This window comes from Fusarium pseudograminearum, chromosome 1 (assembly GCF_000303195.2).
Source record: "Fusarium pseudograminearum CS3096 chromosome 1, whole genome shotgun sequence".
Classification (NCBI taxonomy): Eukaryota; Fungi; Ascomycota; class Sordariomycetes; order Hypocreales; family Nectriaceae; genus Fusarium; species Fusarium pseudograminearum.
The window spans coordinates 8,055,826-8,077,624 of record NC_031951.1 but is presented as its reverse complement, the minus strand read 5'-3'; the positions used below and the strand labels follow the sequence as shown (position 1 = coordinate 8,077,624).

The window sequence follows — 21,799 nt, the reverse complement described above, 5'->3', positions numbered from 1 at the left end:
GTAGTAGCAAGGAAATAGTAAGAGAGACAAGAAATAACAAGCTGTTTATCTGTTATTCGTGGTCTGTTTGGCTCCAGTAAGCTTGACATGTTTTGTTTGCGCTTCTAAACGGTTGAAAAGTTAAAGTCCCTTTTCCCACTACAGCCATTTATCGAGTTCCCTTGCTCGAATAGATGCAAGCAAGCAAGCACGTCAGTCAATCAATCACTTTAAACTGAAACTAGAAAAGTCGGTAGCCAGGTCCGTTCACCCTCGGTTGTTGTTTTCTAGATCGTGATCCGACCTCGTGGCTAAATACCAGGTTCGCTTCAGGGTATAGCATGTCGATGGTGAAATGGTCCCACTTGAAACCCTCCTAGTTCTATCTATTCCTTGTCAAGCGAAAACAAAAGCCAAATTGATTAATTGTTTTTATTGTTTATGGAGTGTTTGTGGCGTTGTAGAGTTAATTGGTTAAGCTTTACAGAGAACAAGGTGGTTTGTGAGCTCGGGACCAACGTTCGTGTATGTCTATGATTGCTTGTTATTTATATACAGACCTCGGGTCTAGGATTGGGGCCGTTGAATATCCACTTGAAAGTGGTAAGCGCCGAACCAGGTTGTGGAAGGCTGAGTATCTCTGTTGCTGGGTTATCATGACCAATCTTACATGTAGCAGTAGCCAGACTTGGAAAGTGGACAACTGTTGTTGTTTTACTATTCTGCTCAGTTTAGTTCAGTTTAGTTACCTGAGAATAGTAGAGAGATATTGATGTCTGTTAGAGTTGAGTCGGGACATATTGCTATATAACAAAATGAATTGCCTCTCCACTTACGGAGTACTAAAGATATGCACGAGATAATTAACTTTCCTCCACAATCGCTGTCTGTTCTGCCACCATCTCCCAGTCAATGAAACAATGCGGGTGTGTGATTGTGCCTGTAAGACACAAATGTCCGAGTCTGAGATGGATGCGTTGCTGTGCCAACAGGACGACGTAATTTGTTTGGGTTGGCCAGCTAAGCTTCCCCCACCAAATTCATGTACATACCCATACCCGTACCCGCACTTGCCTTGCCAGATCGCTCCGCTCACTCCGTACCTGACTTGGTTGACTTTGCTGAACGACAACGTCTCAGAAAAGGAGAGATAAACCGAACATCTTACATTCATTCATTGTTGCATTGTATTCTCAACTGGAACGCTCTTGTTTCTGTTTGTTTCCTTAACCTCGCGACTTTTCTCTTTAACTCGTGAGCGGTGACACTAAACCTACACCGACCATTGACTTTACAGACACCAACGCCTCGTTAGTATCAAAGTTCCAACTACTACCCGAACAAGACGCCATCGACATCGAATTTGCCCGACGTTCGCAGCTGCTCAGTACGCGACTCGGATCTTTCTCAGCGGCAGTGGCCGTAGAGATACAAGGTATCCTTCGCTTTGTACTCTGCTATAGTTCAGCCAGGCTCGTGTTGTCGCAAGCAACTACCCGTGTCCGCATTCCAACCTCCCTCACACAATGGACCCGAATATGTCGCGCCCACCGGACTACAGCCTCCCGCCCTACGATGACGAGGACCTTCACACGCCTACAGGTTACAGTCCCGCTGCCGTGAGACTGTTGACATCAGAGGAACACTACGACCCTCATCCTCACACGTATGTACCACCCTCATCCCCCAGTCAGGATCAAATTCCGATTCAGACATCTCCTACACGCCCGGCACCTTCAAATTCTCCTTCTCCTTCTGCCTCTGTCTCTCCTTCACCCTTAAAGTCAACACCTTCTCCTCTCAACCCTCCAGTAGAGATTCCTCCTCCATTGTTTGCTTCACAAACAGATCTCAACATGTCTTCAGAAGCAGGAGAACGGGCCTTCAGGCCTGAACCTGGTCAGCAAGATAACACTCAAGCGAATATTCAACAAGAACAACCTTCACCCAACCCTCCTTCATACTCACGCTCCGTTGCCGAATCCCAATCTCTGTTGCCTAACACGCCAGTTGATGGCGGTCCAGCTGCAAAGTTGCAGAACAGGAACAGAAATAGCGTCCACGTCGCCTTCGCAGATCTGCCTACGGATCTACCAGAGATTCCCGAGGGGATTAGCGAGAGACGTAGGGTCCACAAAGAACACCAACACCTTGGCTTAGAGGCGAATCCAACTGTCCCTCCTCGTCCAGTCAGTCGCTTAAAGAATGCAAACTCACATGACCAAATTCCCAGTATCCGAAGTCCTCGAAACCTCAACTATCAACCTAGCGTCCGCTCATCGAGATCCGGTTCCATCTTCGACGATGCTCCGTCGTTGGGCCCCCCAGGAGGAGGTTCTTACATGTCCTATGACACGCGCGAATATGGTTCTCCTCAGCGACCATGGACACCTTCGTCTCGTATGTCTGACTTCACCAGATCCGATCTCTCGAGACCGCCCCCAAACAACGACATGTATGAGCCCTCCGATTTGAACGGAAGCCCCAGACCTGGAACACCTTCAACGAGATACGGCGGCAGTCCGCGACGACCTCTTCCTCCTGCGCCTCTTTTTCACGGCTCAAGACAAGCTGTCCCACCATTTGCAGATGATGCGACTGTCTCTATTCCCTTGCACGATCCAATGGACGACGATGTTTTCGGCCCTGAATCAGACTTGAGCGACGCCCGACCTCATCCAGTTGACCGCAGTTCTTACATGTCAGCAGAGTCTCAAGACACACTAAATGAAGGCGACCCCGATGACTACGACAAGTTCGAGCACTATGGTCCTGCTCCATCCGGCGCCCAAGAAAGAAGAGGTGTTCGTGCTCCTCAAATGGCGAGGAAAGAGGTTCAGCTCATCAACGGTGAACTGGTGCTGGAGTGTAAGATCCCGACAATTCTGTACAGTTTCTTGCCTCGACGCGGTGAGGTTGAGTTCACTCACATGCGTTATACCGCTGTCACATGTGACCCTGACGACTTTGTTGAAAGAGGCTACACATTGCGACAAACCTTTGGCAAGACAGTCAGAGAGACAGAACTGTTTATCTGTGTCACTATGTACAACGAAGATGAGATCGGCTTCACCCGAACCATGCACGCCGTGATGAAGAACATCTCACACTTCTGTTCCCGTACACGCTCTCGTACCTGGGGCGAGACTGGATGGCAGAAAATTGTCGTTTGCATCGTTTCAGACGGTCGTGAAAAGATTCACCCTCGTACCCTAGATGCTCTCGCTGCTATGGGTGTCTACCAGCACGGTATCGCAAAGAACTTCGTCAACAACCGTGCTGTGCAGGCTCACGTTTACGAGTACACAACCCAGGTCTCTCTCGACTCCGATCTCAAGTTCAAGGGCGCTGAAAAGGGCATCGTTCCCTGCCAGATGATTTTCTGTCTCAAGGAAAAGAATCAGCGTAAGCTCAACTCGCACCGTTGGTTCTTCAACGCATTCGGCCAAGCTCTCAATCCCAACGTCTGCATCTTGCTAGATGTTGGTACCCGTCCCAGTGGTACATCGCTGTACCATCTGTGGAAGGCTTTCGATACCGACTCCAACGTCGCTGGTGCTTGTGGAGAGATCAAGGCTATGAAGGGCAAATACGGCCGCAACCTGCTCAACCCTCTCGTTGCTTCTCAGAATTTTGAGTACAAAATGTCCAATATTCTTGACAAGCCCCTCGAGTCTGTCTTTGGCTACATTACTGTCTTGCCTGGTGCTCTGAGTGCTTACCGATACCACGCGCTTCAGAATGACGAGACTGGCCATGGTCCTCTCAGTCAATACTTCAAGGGTGAAACTCTGCATGGACAGCATGCTGATGTCTTCACTGCCAACATGTACCTCGCTGAAGATCGTATCCTCTGTTGGGAGTTGGTTGCCAAACGTAACGAAAGATGGGTTCTCAAGTACGTCAAGGGATGTACTGGTGAAACCGATGTGCCTGGTAAGAAACCTCCGTATAAACCAACCCCAACTTCCTAGCTAACGCAAATCAGATACTGTTCCCGAGTTCATCTCTCAGCGACGTCGATGGCTCAACGGTGCTTTCTTCGCCGCCGTTTACTCCCTCGTCCACTTCAAGCAGATTTGGTTCACGGATCATACTTTCGCTCGCAAGATCCTCTTGCACGTGGAGTTTCTGTACCAATTCATTCAGCTCATGTTCACCTTTTTCTCTCTGGCCAACTTCTATCTCACTTTCTACTTCGTCGCAGGTGGTTTGACAGATCCCAAGATCGACCCCTTCGGGCATAATATTGCTACTGTCATCTTCCACATTCTGCGGTACTCGTGTGTACTCCTCATATCAACGCAGTTCATCCTCTCGCTCGGTAATCGACCCCAAGGTTCCAGGAAGCTGTACCTTGCCAGTATGATTATTTACAGTATCATCATGATGTACACGACGTTTGCAACATTCTACATCATCATTCGTCAACTCACATCTAAAGACGACGACATAAAGATGGGTGACAACGTCTTTACCAACATGATTGTATCCATCTTATCGACGATCGGCATGTATTTTATCATGTCAATGTTGTATCTGGATCCATGGCACATGATCACATCTTCGGCACAGTACTTCATTCTTCTTCCCAGTTACATTTGCACCCTGCAAGTCTACGCCTTCTGCAATACTCACGACGTTACCTGGGGTACCAAGGGTGACAACGTCATGAAGACTGATCTTGGTGGTGCTGTGGGTAAGGGTGAGACTGTCGAACTGGAAATGCCCAGCGAACAGCTCGATATCGACAGTGGATACGATGAGGCTCTGCGTAACCTCCGTGATCGTCTCGAAGTCCCCGAGCCTCCCCCAAGCGATTCCCAGCTGCAGGAAGATTACTACAAGAGTGTCCGAACCTACCTGGTCCTCACATGGATGATCGGCAACGGTATTCTCGGCATGGCTGTGTCTGAAATCTACAGTGCCAGAGGCATTGGCGACAACTACTATCTACGCTTCCTTCTCTGGTCGGTCGCCGTCCTTGCTGTCTTCCGTGCCGTCGGTTCCACCACCTTTGCCATTCTTAATGTGATCAATATGATAATCGAAGGCCGAGTGCGTTTGACACTCAAGGCCCCTCGATGGTTTGGCGGCGTGAAGGACAGAGTCAGCGACAAGATGAGCAGCGTGTCAAGCAACCTACGCAATTGATGTTTGTATCTTGTTTGACGATTTGCGTTGCACTTTCTTATTATGGATTTAGAAAAATGGGCATCTGCATTGGCGTAGTTTGGCGTATTGACACTTTACCTGCATGGAAGACGAAACTGTCCCAATTGTTTTGGTTGGGAGTATAACGACACAGCAGATGAGTTTTTGAGAAAAGGGATATGATACCGGATATGACTGTAAGGAAACGAATGTTTTGGATGGAAGGCTCTGTTTAATGGATACGAAAGGAACTGTCCTCTCGAAATGAGATTTATGTAAATAGTAGGAGGAATGTGTATACCCAGTGTTAAAATACGATTGATATTAGAATAATCACAAGTCCTCAAAGACAAAGCACAGTTTTATGTTTACCAAACTTGAATATAAAGTTGAGACAATAATTCTATGAAATTCGACAATCTAGATGTTTCACGCAAAGGCTTATTGAGTCAATGCGAGTGTTTCTACATGGAATAAATGCGTTCCTATCAGATGCGCCGGCCAAGTTAATACAACATCAAGCTATGCAAAATAAAAACAAAAAAACAACAAAGCAATGATATCAAAGTTCATCCCAACATTGATCCTTCGTACTTCTTTTTTTCCGTTCCAGTTCCATGCTATAACCATAATTTTCGTTTAATCTTTTTTGTTTGTGTCATGATTTATTCATCATCCTCTTCTTCGTCGGCAACCTGGGTTTGAGAATTAGCTTTATGTTTTTTATGACGGGATATCGTTATAGTTGACTTACGTTGTCGTGGAAGTTCTGGCCGTCAGTGGTGGCAACGATGACACCAGAGCGGACGCAGAAGTCACCGAAGCGCTCGCCCTCGTTTCGCTCGAGAGCGTATCGCTTGAGGAGAGGCTTCATGATGTCGAGAATCTCATCCTCCTTGATGCTCTGGCGATATAGCTTGTTAAGGCGTTGGCCGTGGTAACCACCACCCAGGTACATGTTGTAAGCACCGAACGCCTTACCGACGAAAGCAACCTCGGCCAACCAAGGACGAGCGCAACCGTTGGGGCAACCAGTCATACGCATGACGATGGAGTCCTGACGAAGACCATTTTCCTCAATGCAGCCCTCAAGCTTGGAAATGAGGACAGGCAGGTATCGCTCAGACTCAGCCATGGCAAGACCACAAGTAGGGAAAGCGACACAAGCAGACGAGCTGAGACGAAGGGCAGAGAACTGAACATTGTCCAGCTTGTACTTCTTCATGAGCTCCTTGACGTCGGCAAGGTGCTCGTCAGCGACGTTGCTGAGGATGAGATGCTGGTTGCCGGTAAGACGGAACTCAGACTCGCCCTTGAGGGACTTGGCAATCTCGCGCAGACCAGTCTTCATCTGGAACTCAGGGGTATCCTCGATACGACCGTTCTCGATGAAGAAGGTGAAGTGGTTGAGACCGCGCTCATCCTTCTGCCAGCCAAAGGTATCGACGTTGCTCTTGAACTCGAAAGGTCGCTCGTTCTCGAACTTCTTGCCCCAGAGCTCCTCGACCTTGCTGCGGAAGACAGGCACAGTCATGTCGTCGATGGTGTACTTGAGACGGGCGTGCTTTCGGTTCTTGCGATCACCGTTGTCACGCTGGACGAGCATGATCTTCTCACAAACAATGTGGACGTCCTCAGTCTTACAGAAGCCGAACATGCGGCCAGTCTGGGGGTAAGTCTTCTTGTTGTTGTGAGTGGCACCCATACCACCACCGGCAAGGACGTTGAAACCAGCAAGTTTGCCATCCTCACCCTTGATGGCGATCAGACCAATGTCGTGAGCATACACATCAGTGTCGTTGTGAGGAGGAATGGCAATGGTGATCTTGAACTTTCGGGGTAGGTAGGTAGGTCCGTAAAGGGGCTCGAAGTCCTGGACAGCACCACCAGCGACTTGAGTCTTCTTGTTGTCGTCGTCAGTCAACCAGATCTCGTGGTAGGCACTGGTTGAAGGCAGGAGATGGTCGCTGATAAGCTGAGAGCAGGCGAAAACCTCACGGTGGTACTTGGACTGAGTAGGGAGCGAACTGCACATGACGTTACGGTTCACGTCACCACAAGCAGCAATGGTGGTCATGAGAGCGCGGTTGATAGCCTGCATAGCGGGTTTAAGCTTGCTCTTCACAACACCGTGGAACTGGAAGGTCTGTCGGGTGGTGAGCTTCATGGTCTCGTTACCGAGCTCGTTGGCAATGTCGTCCATCTGAATCCACTGCTGGGGAGTTGAGATACCACCAGGCAGTCGGCATCGAATCATGAAAGAGTAAGCGGGCTCAAGACCCTGGGCCTTTCGCTCGTCTCGGATATCACGATCATCCTGCATGTATGTTCCGTGGAACTTAGTAAGCTGCTGGTCGGCGGCCGAGATAGCAAGAGTAGATGTATCGTTAAGACCCTCGACAATAGTACCACGGAGATAGTTGGAAGCTACCTTGATGTCTTCGTTGGTGATTGGCGGGGGCTCCTCAGGAAGGCCATCGACCTTATCCACGCCAAGGGCAGCCCAAAGCTTGGGCTCCCACTCCTTGTAGCCAGTCTGGAAGCTGTCGGGGTCCTGGTCGTCACCAAGTCCAATATCAATCAGGTGCTTACCACCGAGGTTGGTCAGAACACGGTCAAGATCCTTCGCAGGCTTGTTGTAGTAGATCTTATCCTCCTTTCGGGGCCAGTAGTGGCTGTCACCAAGACCGAAAATTGAGTAGTTGACGGCAGCGAGGTCAAGATCGGTGTTGTCCTTGATAGCGTCCCAGAAAGGCAGACCATTCTGAGGGAACTCACCCTGACCGGCAGTGGAAGTGATGAAGACAATGTTCTCCTCAGTAGGAAGATCCTCAAGAGGGTAGTCCTCCATAGCCAGGACAGTGGTCTTCAGGCCGCGAGCGCGACCGCGGCTAGCCAATCGCTTGGCCAAAGTGGTAGAGTTACCATTGTCGGAAGCATATAGAACGGTCAAAGGAGCGCCTAGAAGACCTTCAAGGAGCTGGTTGTAAGCGTCCTTGGCCTTTCTCTTCTGCTGAGCTCGGACCTCACTTCCAAAGTCCTTGACGAGAGCAGCAGCGAACTTGGGCTCCTTGGCAGCCAGCTGAGTGAGCTGGTTGTCGCGAGCGAGGAACGTCTTTAGCTCCTGCTTAATAAGCTCGGAGTCGAGAGAGAAGTTGGGCTCACCCTTCTTCTCGTTCTCAGGGTTCCATCGGTACAGAGGCCAGTATCCGGTATCAACGGCCTTCTTGGTCTCCTGGAGAACAGTGAGAGGGGAGTCGGTCTCACCGAAGTAGGGGAGGTAGGCGAGAACGACAGAGGGACCCTCAAACTTGTCAGCCTCAAGAAGAGCCTGAAGAACCTGGGTGTATGAGCTGTAGACAGCGGTGGAGGCAACATAGACGTTGCCGAAGTTCATGGCATACAGACCAATGTCCTTCTTACGGCGGTTGGCATCAGCAGCAGCTCGCTCCGAGTAAGGAGTAGAGTCGATGATGAGCATGTTGACATTCTCACCGGAGGCAAGGACGTGGTGAACACCAGAGTTGCCCAGGTCATAAGACCAGGCATCAGAACCAGTCAGCCAAAGAGACTCCTTTCGGAAAAGACCCTTGGCAGTAAGGAGTTGAGCGGCCAGGGGAGAACCGTCAGTCTCGAGTCTGGCGATAACATCGTCGGCAATCTCAGTCGACTTGGAGGCATCATCAGCGTTCATAGCCCATCGTGCCAACCAGCTCTTGGGGGCATCGGTGGTGAAGCTGCCGTTGGTAGCAGCATCCTTGACCTGAGAAACAAACTGGCCACGACGCTGCTTGCGAGCCAAAAGAGAACCGAAACCGAACTCGGGGCTAGCAGAGACAGTGGGTGAGATACCGGTGGTAGAAGACTTGATAGCGTTGGCAACGTAAGCTCGCTGGCCGAAAAGCTGGTCAAGAATCTTGGTGTAGGCAGTCTCAAGCTGAGGAGCCTTAAGATCGTAACCAGTGGGCTCCTTCCAAGCCTCCTTCTTTCCGACCTCGAGGTTCTGGATGGGCTTCTCAGCAGTAAGGTTCTGGAGAACACCACGCAGGGCCTGGACGACAACCTCGGGGGCGATGTAGCCAAGCTGGTGGCCAACAATAGCCTCAACGCCACCAGGACCACTCTTCACGGAAGTCAAGACATCAATGAGGAGGGGACCCCACTTGGTGGTCTTGCGGTGGATCTGCTCCAACACAGCGATGCGCTTAACTGATCGAGGAATGGCCTCAACCAGTCTGGAACCGAGCCAAGGTCGGTATAGGCGAGGGGTAAGGATGGCGGTGTTGGCGAAGATCTCCTGTGCGTTGGCCTCGTCAATTGCTTGAGCGAAAGCACCGGCATCAGAGCCGAAGATGAAAAGGCAGTTCTCGGCATTAGGGGGGCCTGAGTACTCAAAGGCGCTGTACTCTCGGCCAACGGATGTCTTGAGATGGGCCCAGATGCGGCCAGCAGACTTGTAGATGTCCTCAGAAGTGACCTGAGGAGGGGCAGACTCAACTGTTGTGGCGACCGATGAGGGCGCAACAGGAGTGCTGGACTCGCTGTCCTGGCTGGACTTGACTGAAGTTCCGGCTGAGGGGGCCTTGGAGGCATTGGCACTGGGAGGCACAGTGAGGTTGCCACTGGCGGCACCAGCTGTAGCTGGCGCATCGTGGTCTGAAGAGACAGCGATGTGGCCATCGTCGGCGTAGATTCCGGTCTGTGAAGAGGGAGCGGAACCAGCCTGGTATCGACGGACACTCTCGATATCGAGAACGTCGCGGACGACTGAAGCGTCCTCTACACCAATGGGCTTGTCCTTTGCTGATGTGGAAGGAGCAAAGAAGTGAATAACACCCTTGCCAGTTCGGATAGCAAGAGCGTGAGCAGTCAAAGCCAAATCCTGTGCCTCTTGAAGGGTCTCGGACTGGACAAATGTGAATCCCGAGTTACGGATGGCGGTGATGACTGAGTAATCGGGGAATGTCCGAGGCTGAAGAGAGACATGTAGGACAACAGGGTAGTTGGCCAACTTGTATAGGTGTGACACGGAGGGTAGGAGGATGGTGGATGTGGTTGTGACTGAGACGAGCTTGCCGGCTCGGGTAGGAGTGTACACTGATAGAAGAGGATCGGTGTTGTGTCGAACGGGAATGATCTGGAGCCATGATTAGTTCTGTTTGTTCTGTTGTTCAATCACCCAATTGCTCTGCTGATAAATCCGCATACAGCTATCTATTGCTTCCATATACCATTGCCTTTTTTGACTGGCTTGAATATGGCATCGGTTCACACAAAGCCCTCAAAAGAGGCCGGAGATTTTTCGGAGAGCGCTTGGGAGGGGCAAATTGTTGTGAAGCAAACTCACCTCAGGAACTGTATCAGCGCTCTGCGCGACCAAGCTGCTGTCCTTGCGACCTGCGTATCGGTTCAGGTGAGAGGAGAACTCGGAATCGGTGCCAATGGCAGGCTGGACGGAGACAATGACATCGCTGGAGAGGTAGGCAATTCGAGCCACTGGGAGCAAAGCATTAGCGATCTGATGATGTTGCGCAAACTCAATTCAATATTGTTTGATATTCCTGTTCATTCTGGTCTGGAGTAGTCTCTTCGTTGCGCCGGTTGAGATCCATCTCTTTGCAGAATGACAGGTTATATCTCCAACTCATGCAGCATCCCGGTACTGGCTGTACTGCATCTGGGAAATCCAACATGGAAAGAAACTTACCGGCCTCCTCAGGAGTCTTGACCTGGTGCTGTGTAGCAGCATCCATTGTGTCCCTTCCCTTCTTCGTCTGTATCTCGTTGGGGTATTATGATCGAGCTTGGACTGTTCTAAAGTGAACGGAGCAGACAAGCTGCTTGGGTGGAGGAGGGGAGGATGTATAAGAGAGATGAAGAGAAAGGAAAGAAATCTCAATGACAGGACTCGCTCAGAGCGGGATCCGGGGTCTTGAGTGGTTTTCTTCCTTTTCTTAAGGATATGATGGATATCAGAAAAAAGGTTTCTTCCCTCTTTCTCTCAACGTCCAAAAGGAAAGGAAAGAAGTTTGTAAACTGGAGCGAGACGAGACGAGACACGCCCTGCCTTTTGCCTTTAGTTTCTTAGAAGACGCCCCTCGTCTGTCCTGTCCGGTCCCTCGGCTTGCGCTTTGCTCATTCGCACGTCTTATTTTTCTCTTCCCACTCGCCGATTTTTTCCCCGCGCCATTATTAGGTGGTAGCTAGCAAAAAAAGCAGCGAATTCCATCCAAACGCAGCGCAAATGACCACCAGATTGGCTTGTATGAATCCTCGCCCTCGATTGCGTGATCGATTAGCGGGATGCTATGCCCCGGACGGCGGGGCTCAGGCTCACTGTCTCGTCTTGTCGACAGTTTTGGGGTGTTACCTCAGGGTCGCGCCTTCCGCTGGAACAGGGGCCTGTGCACTACTCCGCGACCACCGATAACGAATGAGGACCGCTGTATTTGCTTCGACATGTTCTCCAATTGGCTTGTTTGCCCTTTAGGTAACAGCTTCAACCAATAAACTTCACCCCGCGAACACCGGCATTGGGCAGGAGATATGTACAAGGATACGCATCGAGAAGGACCCACCCCGAGTTCCTGCTGAGGCATACTGTTGGGCCACCGACGGTCCGCGCAAAGAATCACCAGAATGATGAGAGATATTGGCGATGCAACTGGTTGTTCTAAAACTGCATGACCTCTTTCTCCAATGCAACTTGCAATTAACAAGGATGCCTCCGACTACCGGCCGGTGTCCGTATATTTCTCCCAATGGAACTGGACCCTGAAGCTACTAGTTACGAGTTTACCATCTCGACATTTCCATCCAGAACAGTACAATTGGTAATCCGCCTGCCCCATTTCACGATCATCCGGGTGGCCCATCGAAATCGAAAGATAAGACTCACTCACCCCAAAGCACAGACAAAGAGAATCAGTGCTCGGAAGGTCCCCTGTCGCCTCCTCCGTACGCGGGACTGTCCGAAGACGGAGGCTAGGAGGCTAACCATCGATGTTGAATATACAGTATCAGGCTTACTGATTGATTAACTGGTTGCCTGTCATTGGCTATTAGGAAGAGTAGGTTTAACTATATTCGCTGTAAAGATGAGAGCTTTCACGATATCTCAAGACAAGCATTATCAAGATCAATATTGTTATTCAGTTTCAATATCTACTGGTATTAACTGCCGTTGTGTGGCAGGTATTATCATTATGTCAATGTCCTATTCCAAATAATGCCACAATTCATGACCCAAACAAATCCTTCGTAAACAAGGGAACAATTCTTGCGTTTGAACGGTCCAAGATGACCCAATATGCAACGGCGCGAAGCCATCATGTGTTCTCGCATCTTTGCACTCAGGCCGGGATCGTCCCATCACGCAATCTCGCTTTCCAACTTGTTGTCGGCTCATCCGCTCACACCATCCGCAGCCGCCGTTTATAAGATCCACAGCATGCCGCGTTTTTGCCGCAGATGCCGCATTTCCTCCGCGCCGGCCGAGTTGTCGGTTTTGTGTCCGGCATGGACTTTGTACTAGTTTCTGAGGATTTCCGTATATCAACCTTCCCCGTAACAAAACTCCGTCTATCGTATGTATGTTGGACCCTTCAATCATGAAATGAATCGCAGAGCATCAACCGCCGGTGATGACTTGCACCACAAAAATGCAAAGAGGCAGCAACCGGCCTCGCCGCCAGTGTTCATGTTCCAAGTATCCGTGTATATCTTTTAGTTTCGCTCAACAGTCCGCGGTAGATCCCACGTGTCAAACGACTTTCTAGACCTCGCCAGAGAGTGTACCCGCGCCAGTTGGCTTGTTGGATCCTCCCAGGCTGGGCGCCCATTCGTCAGACTCTCGGGTGTCCAGCCAGTAAGCGCGACCACAAGAAACCATCAAACGGCCAAGGCGTCCCCGGCGGCCCTCGCCGTCAGGAAGATCCTCAGCGAAGGGACCCTCCTGGTCATCAACACCAGGTCCCTCAAGAATCATCAGTTGCATGTACTTTTGCAGCACCTGCTTCGCATACGCCATGACGACGAAGCTGAAATACACGCGGATCAACGTTGCGCCAACAATCAGCAACATGCTCGCAGCCGTTTCCTGAGGAACGACCTTTCCATGCATGGCAGCCTCCTTTCGCAGGCCCTGCATACCCTCAGCCACGAAATTTGGCAGATCCGTCTTCTTGGATTCGATTGTCTCGTTGAGTTGAGTAGAGAAGTACCAGTCTAGACCGAATGCTGCGGTGTATGCTGCATTGACAACGGTATCGATGATGTAAAGCCATGCGAGGGCCAGGCACTCAAAGGGGCTTTGTCGTCGAACATGAGGAGTAAGGATCGCAAGTCCAACCAGAACAGCGATGGAGTAAACGTATGTCGAGAGTTGAAGGAGAGATAGCTGATATCCAGTAAGGATGGCGAGGAGTCCGTAAACACCGGTAATCTTGTTGAAGACGAGGGCCAGTGAAATGAGCTCTGTACCGGTCTGGAGGCTGGTGATACCAAAGAGGCTCTACAAACGGGTTCTGTTAGCATTTGATGACCATCTTCTTATCCGCGTAATACGACATCGAGTCCGAGTCGCGTGCGCCTTACCTTGGGCCGGGGTAGCCGGAGGGATCGAGTAAGCCGAGACATGGCGACGTTAAGTTGATAAAGAATATATTTCCTTCCTAAGGCCTGGAGATTCGGTATGTTGTTGCCCTTTGTGAGTTTATGATGAGGCTCAAAAGGAAACGCGCAGGAGAAAGACGAAAGTACAGGCACGAATATGATGCAACCAGGGGTCTGTATCCAAGACTTTGCGCCCGAGACTGCCGGTGTAATCTTAAATCACGTGGTCATGTCGAGAAAAGTCATGCTGATGTTAGAGCTCGTCAGCCAATCATGATGCTTATTCATGCTTGCTTCATCTTGGAGCTCTGGGCTTTGACAGCAACCATCACGTCACTCAATGCAACCCCAAAATGCGCCTCCAAGTCTGCTCCAAATCAATGATGGTTCTGTGCTTGCCTGTTTTTAGATGACATATGCTTCCGTCTGCAAAGAAAACCTGCAGGGTGTGTCGACGCTTTCCGAAACCCGTTTCGTTGGCCCGCTAATAGCAGTAAATTGTCGCACTTGATTCGCGAAGTACAGTAGGCCATCTTTCTGATCTGACTTGAGTTGAATCGGCTGAAAGCAGTCACTAACTCGCATGTGATTCTTTTATGCCTGCTCATTCGTGTCTTGACGGATACCCTGACTTTCCATTTTGCCGTGTTTTCTTCCAACTTTATTTATGGCCTGCCCTTGGCGAAAGGGTCCATTCGCTTTTCCCATGAAATGGCCTACACATCTCTCCACCAGAAAGTCGATGGTTCTGGTCGAGATCACTTCCTTTCCTCCCACATATTCTTTCAGAAACTACAGCACTATAAGACGGGTATCCCCAGTCCATACATCATCGGGTTTCTCTTCCTCCCAGCCTCTCTTTGGTGTTAGAAACGTCGCAACCAAACTACCCTATACTACATCTCAAATTCTCCCCACCACACCTCGTCATTTGCATCGCGGGGTCCTGCACATCCCGCCAACCCACATACGCAGCTGTAAACAAAGTCAAGGTCTCAGCCTCAGTATCAGGTGTAGCTCAAGAGCAATGTCTTCATCAGCAAACCTAGTTGAGTCGGCCAAGAAGTTGGCCGCCTACCAGGCAGTCAATGATCACCTCGATGCCTCTTACAAATTTGTCGGAATTGGCTCTGGTAGCACCGTCGTTTACGTGGTGGACGCCATTGTCAGCAAGGGACCCGAATTCTACAAAGGAATGACCTTTATTCCCACCGGAAGTCAGTCAAAGGGTCTTATTCGTGCTGCTGGTTTGAATCTTGTAAACTTGGATGAGAGGCCTATGGTGGATGGCCTTCCTGTTCCTCTTGACGTTGCCTTTGATGGCGCCGACGAGGTGGATGAGGACCTCAATCTTATCAAGGGCGGCGGCGCTTGTTTGTTCCAGGAGAAATTGGTTGCAGTTGCTGCCAAAAAGTTTATCGCTGTAGCTGGTATGCACCAATTATTACTGTTTATGATATATTTAGAACAAATTACTGACGCACAGCAGATTACCGAAAGCAATCTCCCAAACTGTGTACTACATGGAAGACCATTCCTATCGAGGTTCTTCCGTTGTCCGCACCTGATGTTCTGGTCCGCCTTCGAGCCATGGGTTCCCCCAAACCTGCCATCCGTTCAGGTCTCCCTGCCAAAGCTGGCGAATGTGTAACAGACAACGGCATGTGGCTTATTGACGCACCGTTCTCTCCCTTGCTTCTTCCCAAGGATATCAACTCCGAGAACAAGGGCCGTGGAGAAAATGGTGCCTGGGAGGTTAATGCCCTCGCTGAGGAACTGGTCCGAACACCTGGTATCGTTGAAATTGGTTTGTTTCACGGCTTCAATGGCAACGAAGCTGTCAAGCTGGGCAAGGAATCGCAAGCGCAGAAGCCCATTGCGGCCTATTTCGGTCTCGCCAATGGCGAGGTGCAGGTACAAAATGCCGCTTAAAAGAAAACCGGGAGAATGTTTGCCTTACATAAAACAACAATTCTTTGAGATACATACCATGTTTGGCCAACAAAAGACGAATACACTGTCACCAAGGCGTTTGGATCGCCACATATCCGGGCATCTTGGAATGTCACCCCTGATTTATATCGAGCAATAGTATTAGAAGCGAAATGATTGACCAGCCTCAAAGCCAATCGAACCAAGGCATTAAAGTGTCTTATATAACGATCGTAGGCTCGTAGTCCTGGTTGTATTATACAAGCTCCCGCACTAAAATCCGCACGCTATGCTTGATATCCTGTCTTATGCGCGACGTAGCAAAGGTTCTTTCGCGATTTGAGCATGGCTTGCGTTTTCCCAGATACTCCAGTACTCCAGTTCTGATTCGGCGTGGTGGTATTTAGCACGCGCATCCCTCTTGTGATTGCTGCGTGTTGTTCGTCTTGACGTCGATCACTAAGACAATGTGTTAGTTGCATCTAAAAAGTCGCAAATGGCGCACTTACTTTGGTTTGAAGCTTGCGCAGCAGCGTCGCTTCCCTCCATACCAGGCAGGGCCTGTGCTATCCTCTTGAATAGGTTCTTCACGTTGTGGCCCAGCTTTGCGCTTGTCTCGACAAACATCAAGTTGTTCTTCTTGGCCTCTTCCTCGCCCTGCTGTGTAGTAACCTCTCGCTTCTCGTTCAAATCCGTCTTGTTGCCAACTAGCACAATAATAACATCGTTGCCTCGTTCGGCTCGTACATCGTCAATCCATTTCTTGGTGTTTTGGAACGACTTGGCGTCTGTGTAGGAGACCATAGTTAGCACGACTCATGCATAGCCACGATTGGAGGCGAGGCGGTTAATAGTGGTGGGGTCAGCCTAGGGACACATACTGGAGATGTCATAGACAACAACTGCCACGCTTGAATCACGGATATAGGATGGAATCAGACTTCGGAATCGTTCTTGTCCGGCGGTATCCCAGAGCTGCAATCGCACCGTTCGGTCCTCGAGGTACATGGTCTAAGTGCACCGCATGTTAGTCTTGCGCCTGGGCTCGGCTGCGGCGGTGCTGACCTTGGAGAGGAAATCAATGCCAATCGTCGCTTGGTACATGTTGTCGAAAGAGTCGTACATGAATCGTGTGATCAAAGAGGTCTTGCCAACTGTTGGGATTGTTGTTAGTGATGCTGGAACGGAAAGGTCCGTGATCGGTCATGGACGTACCACTCTGCTCTCCCAGAAACACCAGCCTGTATAAGCCATTAGCAAGTTATATACGACTATAGTTATTGATATACACACTTGAATTTCTTCAAGGGGTTGTTGTATGAGCCTCCAGCTTGCGCCATGTTTGCGGTTGTGTGGTCTTGTTCGGTGTCTCTTGCAGGGACGGTGTATGTGACAGCTGTCAAAGCTAAGAGATATAGGTCGTCAGAAGGAATACGATCTCGTTGTTACGTTCAAAAAATGAACCTGATCTTGGCGACGCAAAGAAGGATCAAAGAATAGTGCAACCTCGAGAGTGGCAACTTGATTGTAGGGATAAAGGCTAATTACCAGTTGGAATCTGGAGAAAGGAGCGTCTAGATCCTAGATTCGGCAGGAGCGTATGAGATGGAGGCCACCCTGAACAAGTTCAAGGAAGGTGCACGTGCCGATAAGAACATGTCTCCGTTTACTTAGTAACCTGAACTCAAACGGTGTCCCCAACAAGTCAAGCGTAACTTACACCGTCTCCGTATTTTCTGTGGACATGGCGAGTCGAGACTTTCGGCTCCACTAAAAAATTAAGAAATCGGTCCCCCACCACTTCTATCAACAAGCAGCATTTTCGTTCTTCATTATCGACATTTCAAGATATCCTTTCTGGGAAAGGAATCGCAAAAATGCCTGTATTGGAATCAAAGAACGCTGGCAATGGCTCTGCGCCAAAGCAACACAACCAGCCTTCGCGAAAGGGAAAGAAGGCGTGGAGAAAGAATGTTGATGTTACCGACGTCCAGGAGGGTCTCCAAGAGTTGAACAAGGAGATCATTCAAGGGTAAGCTATTATTTTGTCGCGCATTCAACCCCTAGCTAACAAGCAAATAGTGGCGTCGTCAAGGAGCGACCGTCCGAACAGCTCTTCACCCTCGACATCAAGGGTGATGCTGGTCTTGAGAAGAAGTTCAACAAGCACATCAAGAAGGGTCTCAAGGCCGACGATATCATCAATGCTCGGTCGCCAGTTCCCGCTGTCTCCATGCGCAAGCGACCAGGTGACAAGACCACCAACGGAATTCTCCCCACGAAGCGCCAGCGAACTGATTGGGTGTCCCACAAGGAGCTCTCTCGACTAAAGCGAGTTGCCGACGGCCAACACGAGAACACCGTTCAAGTACAGGATGCTACCTACGATATCTGGGATATACCTGCTGCGGCGCCTAAGGAGAAGGAGACCGCCAACTTTTTGGAAGAAGAGGTCAAGCCCAAGGTACCAAAGTCAATGAAGAAGGAGCCCCTATCCCTGCTCGAGAGCGGAAAGCAGATACCTGCTGTTCTCAAGCCTACTGGAGGATACAGTTACAACCCTATGTTTACCGACTACGAGGAGCGCTTAGCAGAGGAGAGCGAAAAGGCCCTTGAGGCTGAGCGACAGCGCCTGGCGCACGAGGAACGGGAAAAGGAGAAGCAAGAGGCTGCCGCACGGTCAGCAGCTGAGGCAGAGGCCGCCGAGGCTCGTGCCAATCTTTCCGAATGGGAGGAGGACTCCGAGTGGGAAGGTTTCCAGAGCGGTGCCGAAGACAGCAAGCCGTCGGTCAAGCGCCCGCAGAGAAAGACACAAACTCAGCGCAATCGTATTGCGCGTCGCAAGGAGGAAGAGCGTCTTGCAAAGCAAAAGGCTGCTATCAAGGCTCAGCGACGCCAAGAGCAGCGCATCAGAGAGATTGCCGAGGAGATTGAAGAAAAGGATCGAAACAAGGCCCTTGCTGCGCTGAATGAAGAGCCAGTCGACCCCATCGATGAGCTCCGCCAGGAGAAGTTGCGGCGCAAGCAGCTCGGCAAGTACAAGCTTCCCGAGCGAGATCTTGAGCTGGTTCTTCCGGATGAGCTACAGGATTCACTACGACGATTGAAACCCGAAGGTAACCTGCTCCGAGACAGGTACCGAAGCATGATGGTGCGCGGAAAGGTCGAGAGCAGGAGACATATTCCATTCCACAAGCAGGCAAAGGGCAAGTTCACGGAGAAGTGGACATACAAGGACTTTAAGATATAATAGACGATAGACCGGCGTCCAGAGGATTTAGCGAGAAAATAATATTGCGACTTTTGCTACAAATCTTACTTGAACCATTATAAAACACGGACAACTCTATGGATTGAATACGGATGTACTGTTCTCCATATATTGTATGTCCACATCTAGCAACATCTTTTTTTGCAAGTCTCCAAATGCCTCCATACTACGCTCCAACGCCACGAAATCTAAAAGCAAAAAATATTATGTTATAAGGAGAATTGTTTAGAAACTCATAAGATCTGTCCTCTGTTAGTAATCGTTCGCAAAAAATTGACAAGAAATACGAACCTCGTCCAAAGAGACCTCGCTTGGTCCAATCCATAGCCATCAAGAGTCGTGTTCGCAGACTCACGCTCTGGGCAAAGTAGACAGAACGCCAAGCATAGACGGCCCAGAGACCACCGGCAATGCTTCGACCTTCGCCCCAGTCGAAAATAGCGGAGTTGCCAACATAAGCAAGACTGCCAAGATGCTTGTACTCGAATGCCTTGTAAACAGCTGCGTCAACATCGCCATCACGGATGTCGTTGGCGTCCAGACCCTCGTGCAGGCGTGTCATGCGGTTGAACTTTCGGGCCAGGTACTGTCCTTGCTGATGAGCACGCTGGGCGGTCGCGGGCAAGGATGTGAGCTTGTTATCGACGTTACGAAGTAGCTGGGTCAGCTCGTCAAAGTCAAGGGTGCCGGACTTGTCCTTGTCGAACTCCGCAAACAGCTTGTCCACGCGCTTAAGGTGACCAACAGCCTGGGGGAATCGCTTCTTGACATCATCAGCGACACTGCGCCAATCAGCGAAGCTGAGCTGTAAAGTCTCTGGGTCCTTGCCTCGCTTCCAGGCTAGGGAACGAAGGAAAGTGACGACGTGATCGGCGACGTTGTTCTGAACAGTAGAACAATCGCCGATGGCGTACACATCGCCCATGGGTGAGCCGTTGAGACGGAGGTGAGTGTCAGTCTCCAGAGCGTGTCGGTTTGTCTGACTCTTACGCAACTTGGCAGCCAGAGTTTGGCAGAACTGAGTCTGCGAGACACCCGTGGACCAGAGACAGAATCCAATAGGGAGCTCCTTGGTAATTGTCCCACCACCCTCTTGCTTTTGTGTGAAGATGATCTTGTCAGGCAGAACCTCCTTGACACGAGAATTTGTCTGCACATCAACCTGATCACGGGCAAATCGGTCCTCAGCATATCGAGACACAGTCTCATCGTAAGTGTTGAGGATATGGCTGCGGCTCTGAATAAGATGAACAGAGATCTCGTTTCGTAGAAGGCGAGGGAAATGTCGTGTTAAGTCCTCGTTAAGGAGATCGAAAAGCTCTGCGGCAAACTCAACGCCCGTAGGACCGCCACCACTGACACAGAAAGAGAGCAGACGCTTACGTTCCTCATCGGAACAGGTAGGCAGGTTAGCCAACTCGAAGTTCTGGATGACCTGGTTTCGAATTTTGCGAGCATCGTTAATATCCTTCAAGAAGAAAGCATTTTCTAGACCCTTGACACCATGAGGATTGGTCGTTGAACCAACAGCAATGACAAGCTTATCGTAGGGAACGTAAAACCGGATGTCTTTTCCGCTTGCGTCGACCTGTGACACTTCGACCATCTTGTGGGAAAAGTCGACATCTTCAGCTTTGGCGCGAATGAAGTGACCATTGACACGGCTTAGAATTCTTCGGATGGGCTCAACAAGCGATCGCAGCTCTAGAGTGCCAACTGTTGCAGAGGGAAGCATAGGGGTGAAAAGGAAGTAGTTGGTCGGCGAGATAACTGTGACATGGTAGTCCTCTGGGTTCAGCTCTTTGAGGAGCGCAACGCCGCCCCATCCACCACCAAGAATAACCAGTCGAGGCTTGTCCTTCAGACGACGGTGCTCTTCGGTATCATCGTCGTCAATGTAAACTTCGGCAATCGGTAGGTTCTTTTCACCTCCACTGCGAGGTTGGAGGGCAATCTTTGAGACGTCGATATCGCTCTGGTTAGGATGTTCGGAGTATGTAGACGCATCATAGATGAAGAAGCCCACAACACCGACTCCAATTACAGATATCGAGATTCCGACCCAAGCTGCTGCACGATAGCAAAAATTGAGAATCCACGACTTTCTTTGGGGCAATGGCTTTCCAGAGAGATTGCGCACGAAGAATTGGGAGGGCAATTGGCGGGTTACTCGGTTGGGCACTAGGGAACCTTTGGTGATGGAAGGTGAGGCGCCCGTGAGCTTAACGAAGCTTCGTGATTGCGAAGAGTAAAGTGGGCGAGGAGTGAGCGATGGCTTTATGAAACGAGAGCTGTTGATGGCCCTGGTTTGACCAGCGCGAGCCAGTCGCGCGGCCATCATGGTAGGCACAGGCATGATTTCGTCAAGTCGGTAGACGTCGAGGTAGAATATTCGCTGTTGACGACCAGTATTAAAGACACAAAGCGCTTGGACGACGAAACAGTCAAAATGCTGAGAGAAAGAGCGTTCAATGGAGTGTGCAAGTTGGTAAAGCAGAACGAAACAGAGAGCAAGAAGAGAAATTGGTCTCTTCAGGTTTCGATGCCACTATTAAGTTAATTATTGTGTAATGCATTCGATGGAGCTTCCCGTTTACGGAGCTGTACAACAGGGACGGATGCACCAGCTGAAAGGTGGTGGGAAGGTACTAGACCTACGTCATGGTTTGATCGCCCAAGCTGTCAATCCATGGCTGCCATTTAATTTCTTGGCGATGTATGCAAAATCGATTAAAGGTTATTTCACTACAGTTCTAGAAGCATGGAATATCATCAATATATATATTGCTTTTTTGTCATTCAATATTGAATGTACAACATACAACACGAATTGAGTTAATATTGAATTCT

The 21,799-nt window shown here is 50.1% G+C and overlaps 7 protein-coding genes across 7 annotated transcripts, besides 1 other annotated feature; 3 read left to right on the top strand and 4 right to left on the bottom strand.

The window, feature by feature from the left end:
- Window positions 1-1,505: 1,505 nt before the first annotated feature.
- Window positions 1,506-5,133, top strand: CHS2 (the record flags this gene model as incomplete). Its single annotated transcript, XM_009255039.1, has 2 exons — window positions 1,506-3,915; window positions 3,968-5,133. 2 exons carry the CDS (start codon window positions 1,506-1,508, stop codon window positions 5,131-5,133), a joined length of 3,576 nt encoding a protein of 1,191 aa, XP_009253314.1.
- Window positions 1,721-1,758: a repeat region.
- A 665-nt stretch (window positions 5,134-5,798) lies between the features above and the next one.
- Window positions 5,799-10,886, bottom strand: FPSE_01921 (uncharacterized protein; the record flags this gene model as incomplete). Its single annotated transcript, XM_009255040.1, has 4 exons — window positions 5,799-5,828; window positions 5,888-10,270; window positions 10,481-10,629; window positions 10,841-10,886. The coding sequence occupies 4 exons, from the start codon at window positions 10,884-10,886 to the stop codon at window positions 5,799-5,801; spliced, it is 4,608 nt and encodes a 1,535-aa protein (XP_009253315.1).
- A 2,021-nt stretch (window positions 10,887-12,907) lies between these two features.
- Window positions 12,908-13,770, bottom strand: FPSE_01922 (uncharacterized protein; the record flags this gene model as incomplete). The annotated part of the gene is made up of 2 exons (XM_009255041.1): window positions 12,908-13,645; window positions 13,729-13,770. 2 exons carry the CDS (start codon window positions 13,768-13,770, stop codon window positions 12,908-12,910), a joined length of 780 nt encoding a protein of 259 aa, XP_009253316.1.
- A 1,003-nt stretch (window positions 13,771-14,773) lies between these two features.
- On the top strand, window positions 14,774-15,678 carry FPSE_01923 (uncharacterized protein; the record flags this gene model as incomplete). The annotated part of the gene is made up of 2 exons (XM_009255042.1): window positions 14,774-15,176; window positions 15,236-15,678. 2 exons carry the CDS (start codon window positions 14,774-14,776, stop codon window positions 15,676-15,678), a joined length of 846 nt encoding a protein of 281 aa, XP_009253317.1.
- A 403-nt stretch (window positions 15,679-16,081) lies between these two features.
- Window positions 16,082-17,018, bottom strand: FPSE_01924 (uncharacterized protein; the record flags this gene model as incomplete). The annotated part of the gene is made up of 6 exons (XM_009255043.1): window positions 16,082-16,137; window positions 16,188-16,466; window positions 16,560-16,689; window positions 16,744-16,832; window positions 16,894-16,919; window positions 16,972-17,018. 6 exons carry the CDS (start codon window positions 17,016-17,018, stop codon window positions 16,082-16,084), a joined length of 627 nt encoding a protein of 208 aa, XP_009253318.1.
- A 537-nt stretch (window positions 17,019-17,555) lies between these two features.
- Window positions 17,556-18,928, top strand: FPSE_01925 (uncharacterized protein; the record flags this gene model as incomplete). The annotated part of the gene is made up of 2 exons (XM_009255044.1): window positions 17,556-17,710; window positions 17,761-18,928. The coding sequence occupies 2 exons, from the start codon at window positions 17,556-17,558 to the stop codon at window positions 18,926-18,928; spliced, it is 1,323 nt and encodes a 440-aa protein (XP_009253319.1).
- Window positions 18,929-19,174: 246 nt separating this feature from the next.
- On the bottom strand, window positions 19,175-21,305 carry FPSE_01926 (uncharacterized protein; the record flags this gene model as incomplete). The annotated part of the gene is made up of 2 exons (XM_009255045.1): window positions 19,175-19,191; window positions 19,241-21,305. The coding sequence occupies 2 exons, from the start codon at window positions 21,303-21,305 to the stop codon at window positions 19,175-19,177; spliced, it is 2,082 nt and encodes a 693-aa protein (XP_009253320.1).
- Window positions 21,306-21,799: the final 494 nt, after the last annotated feature.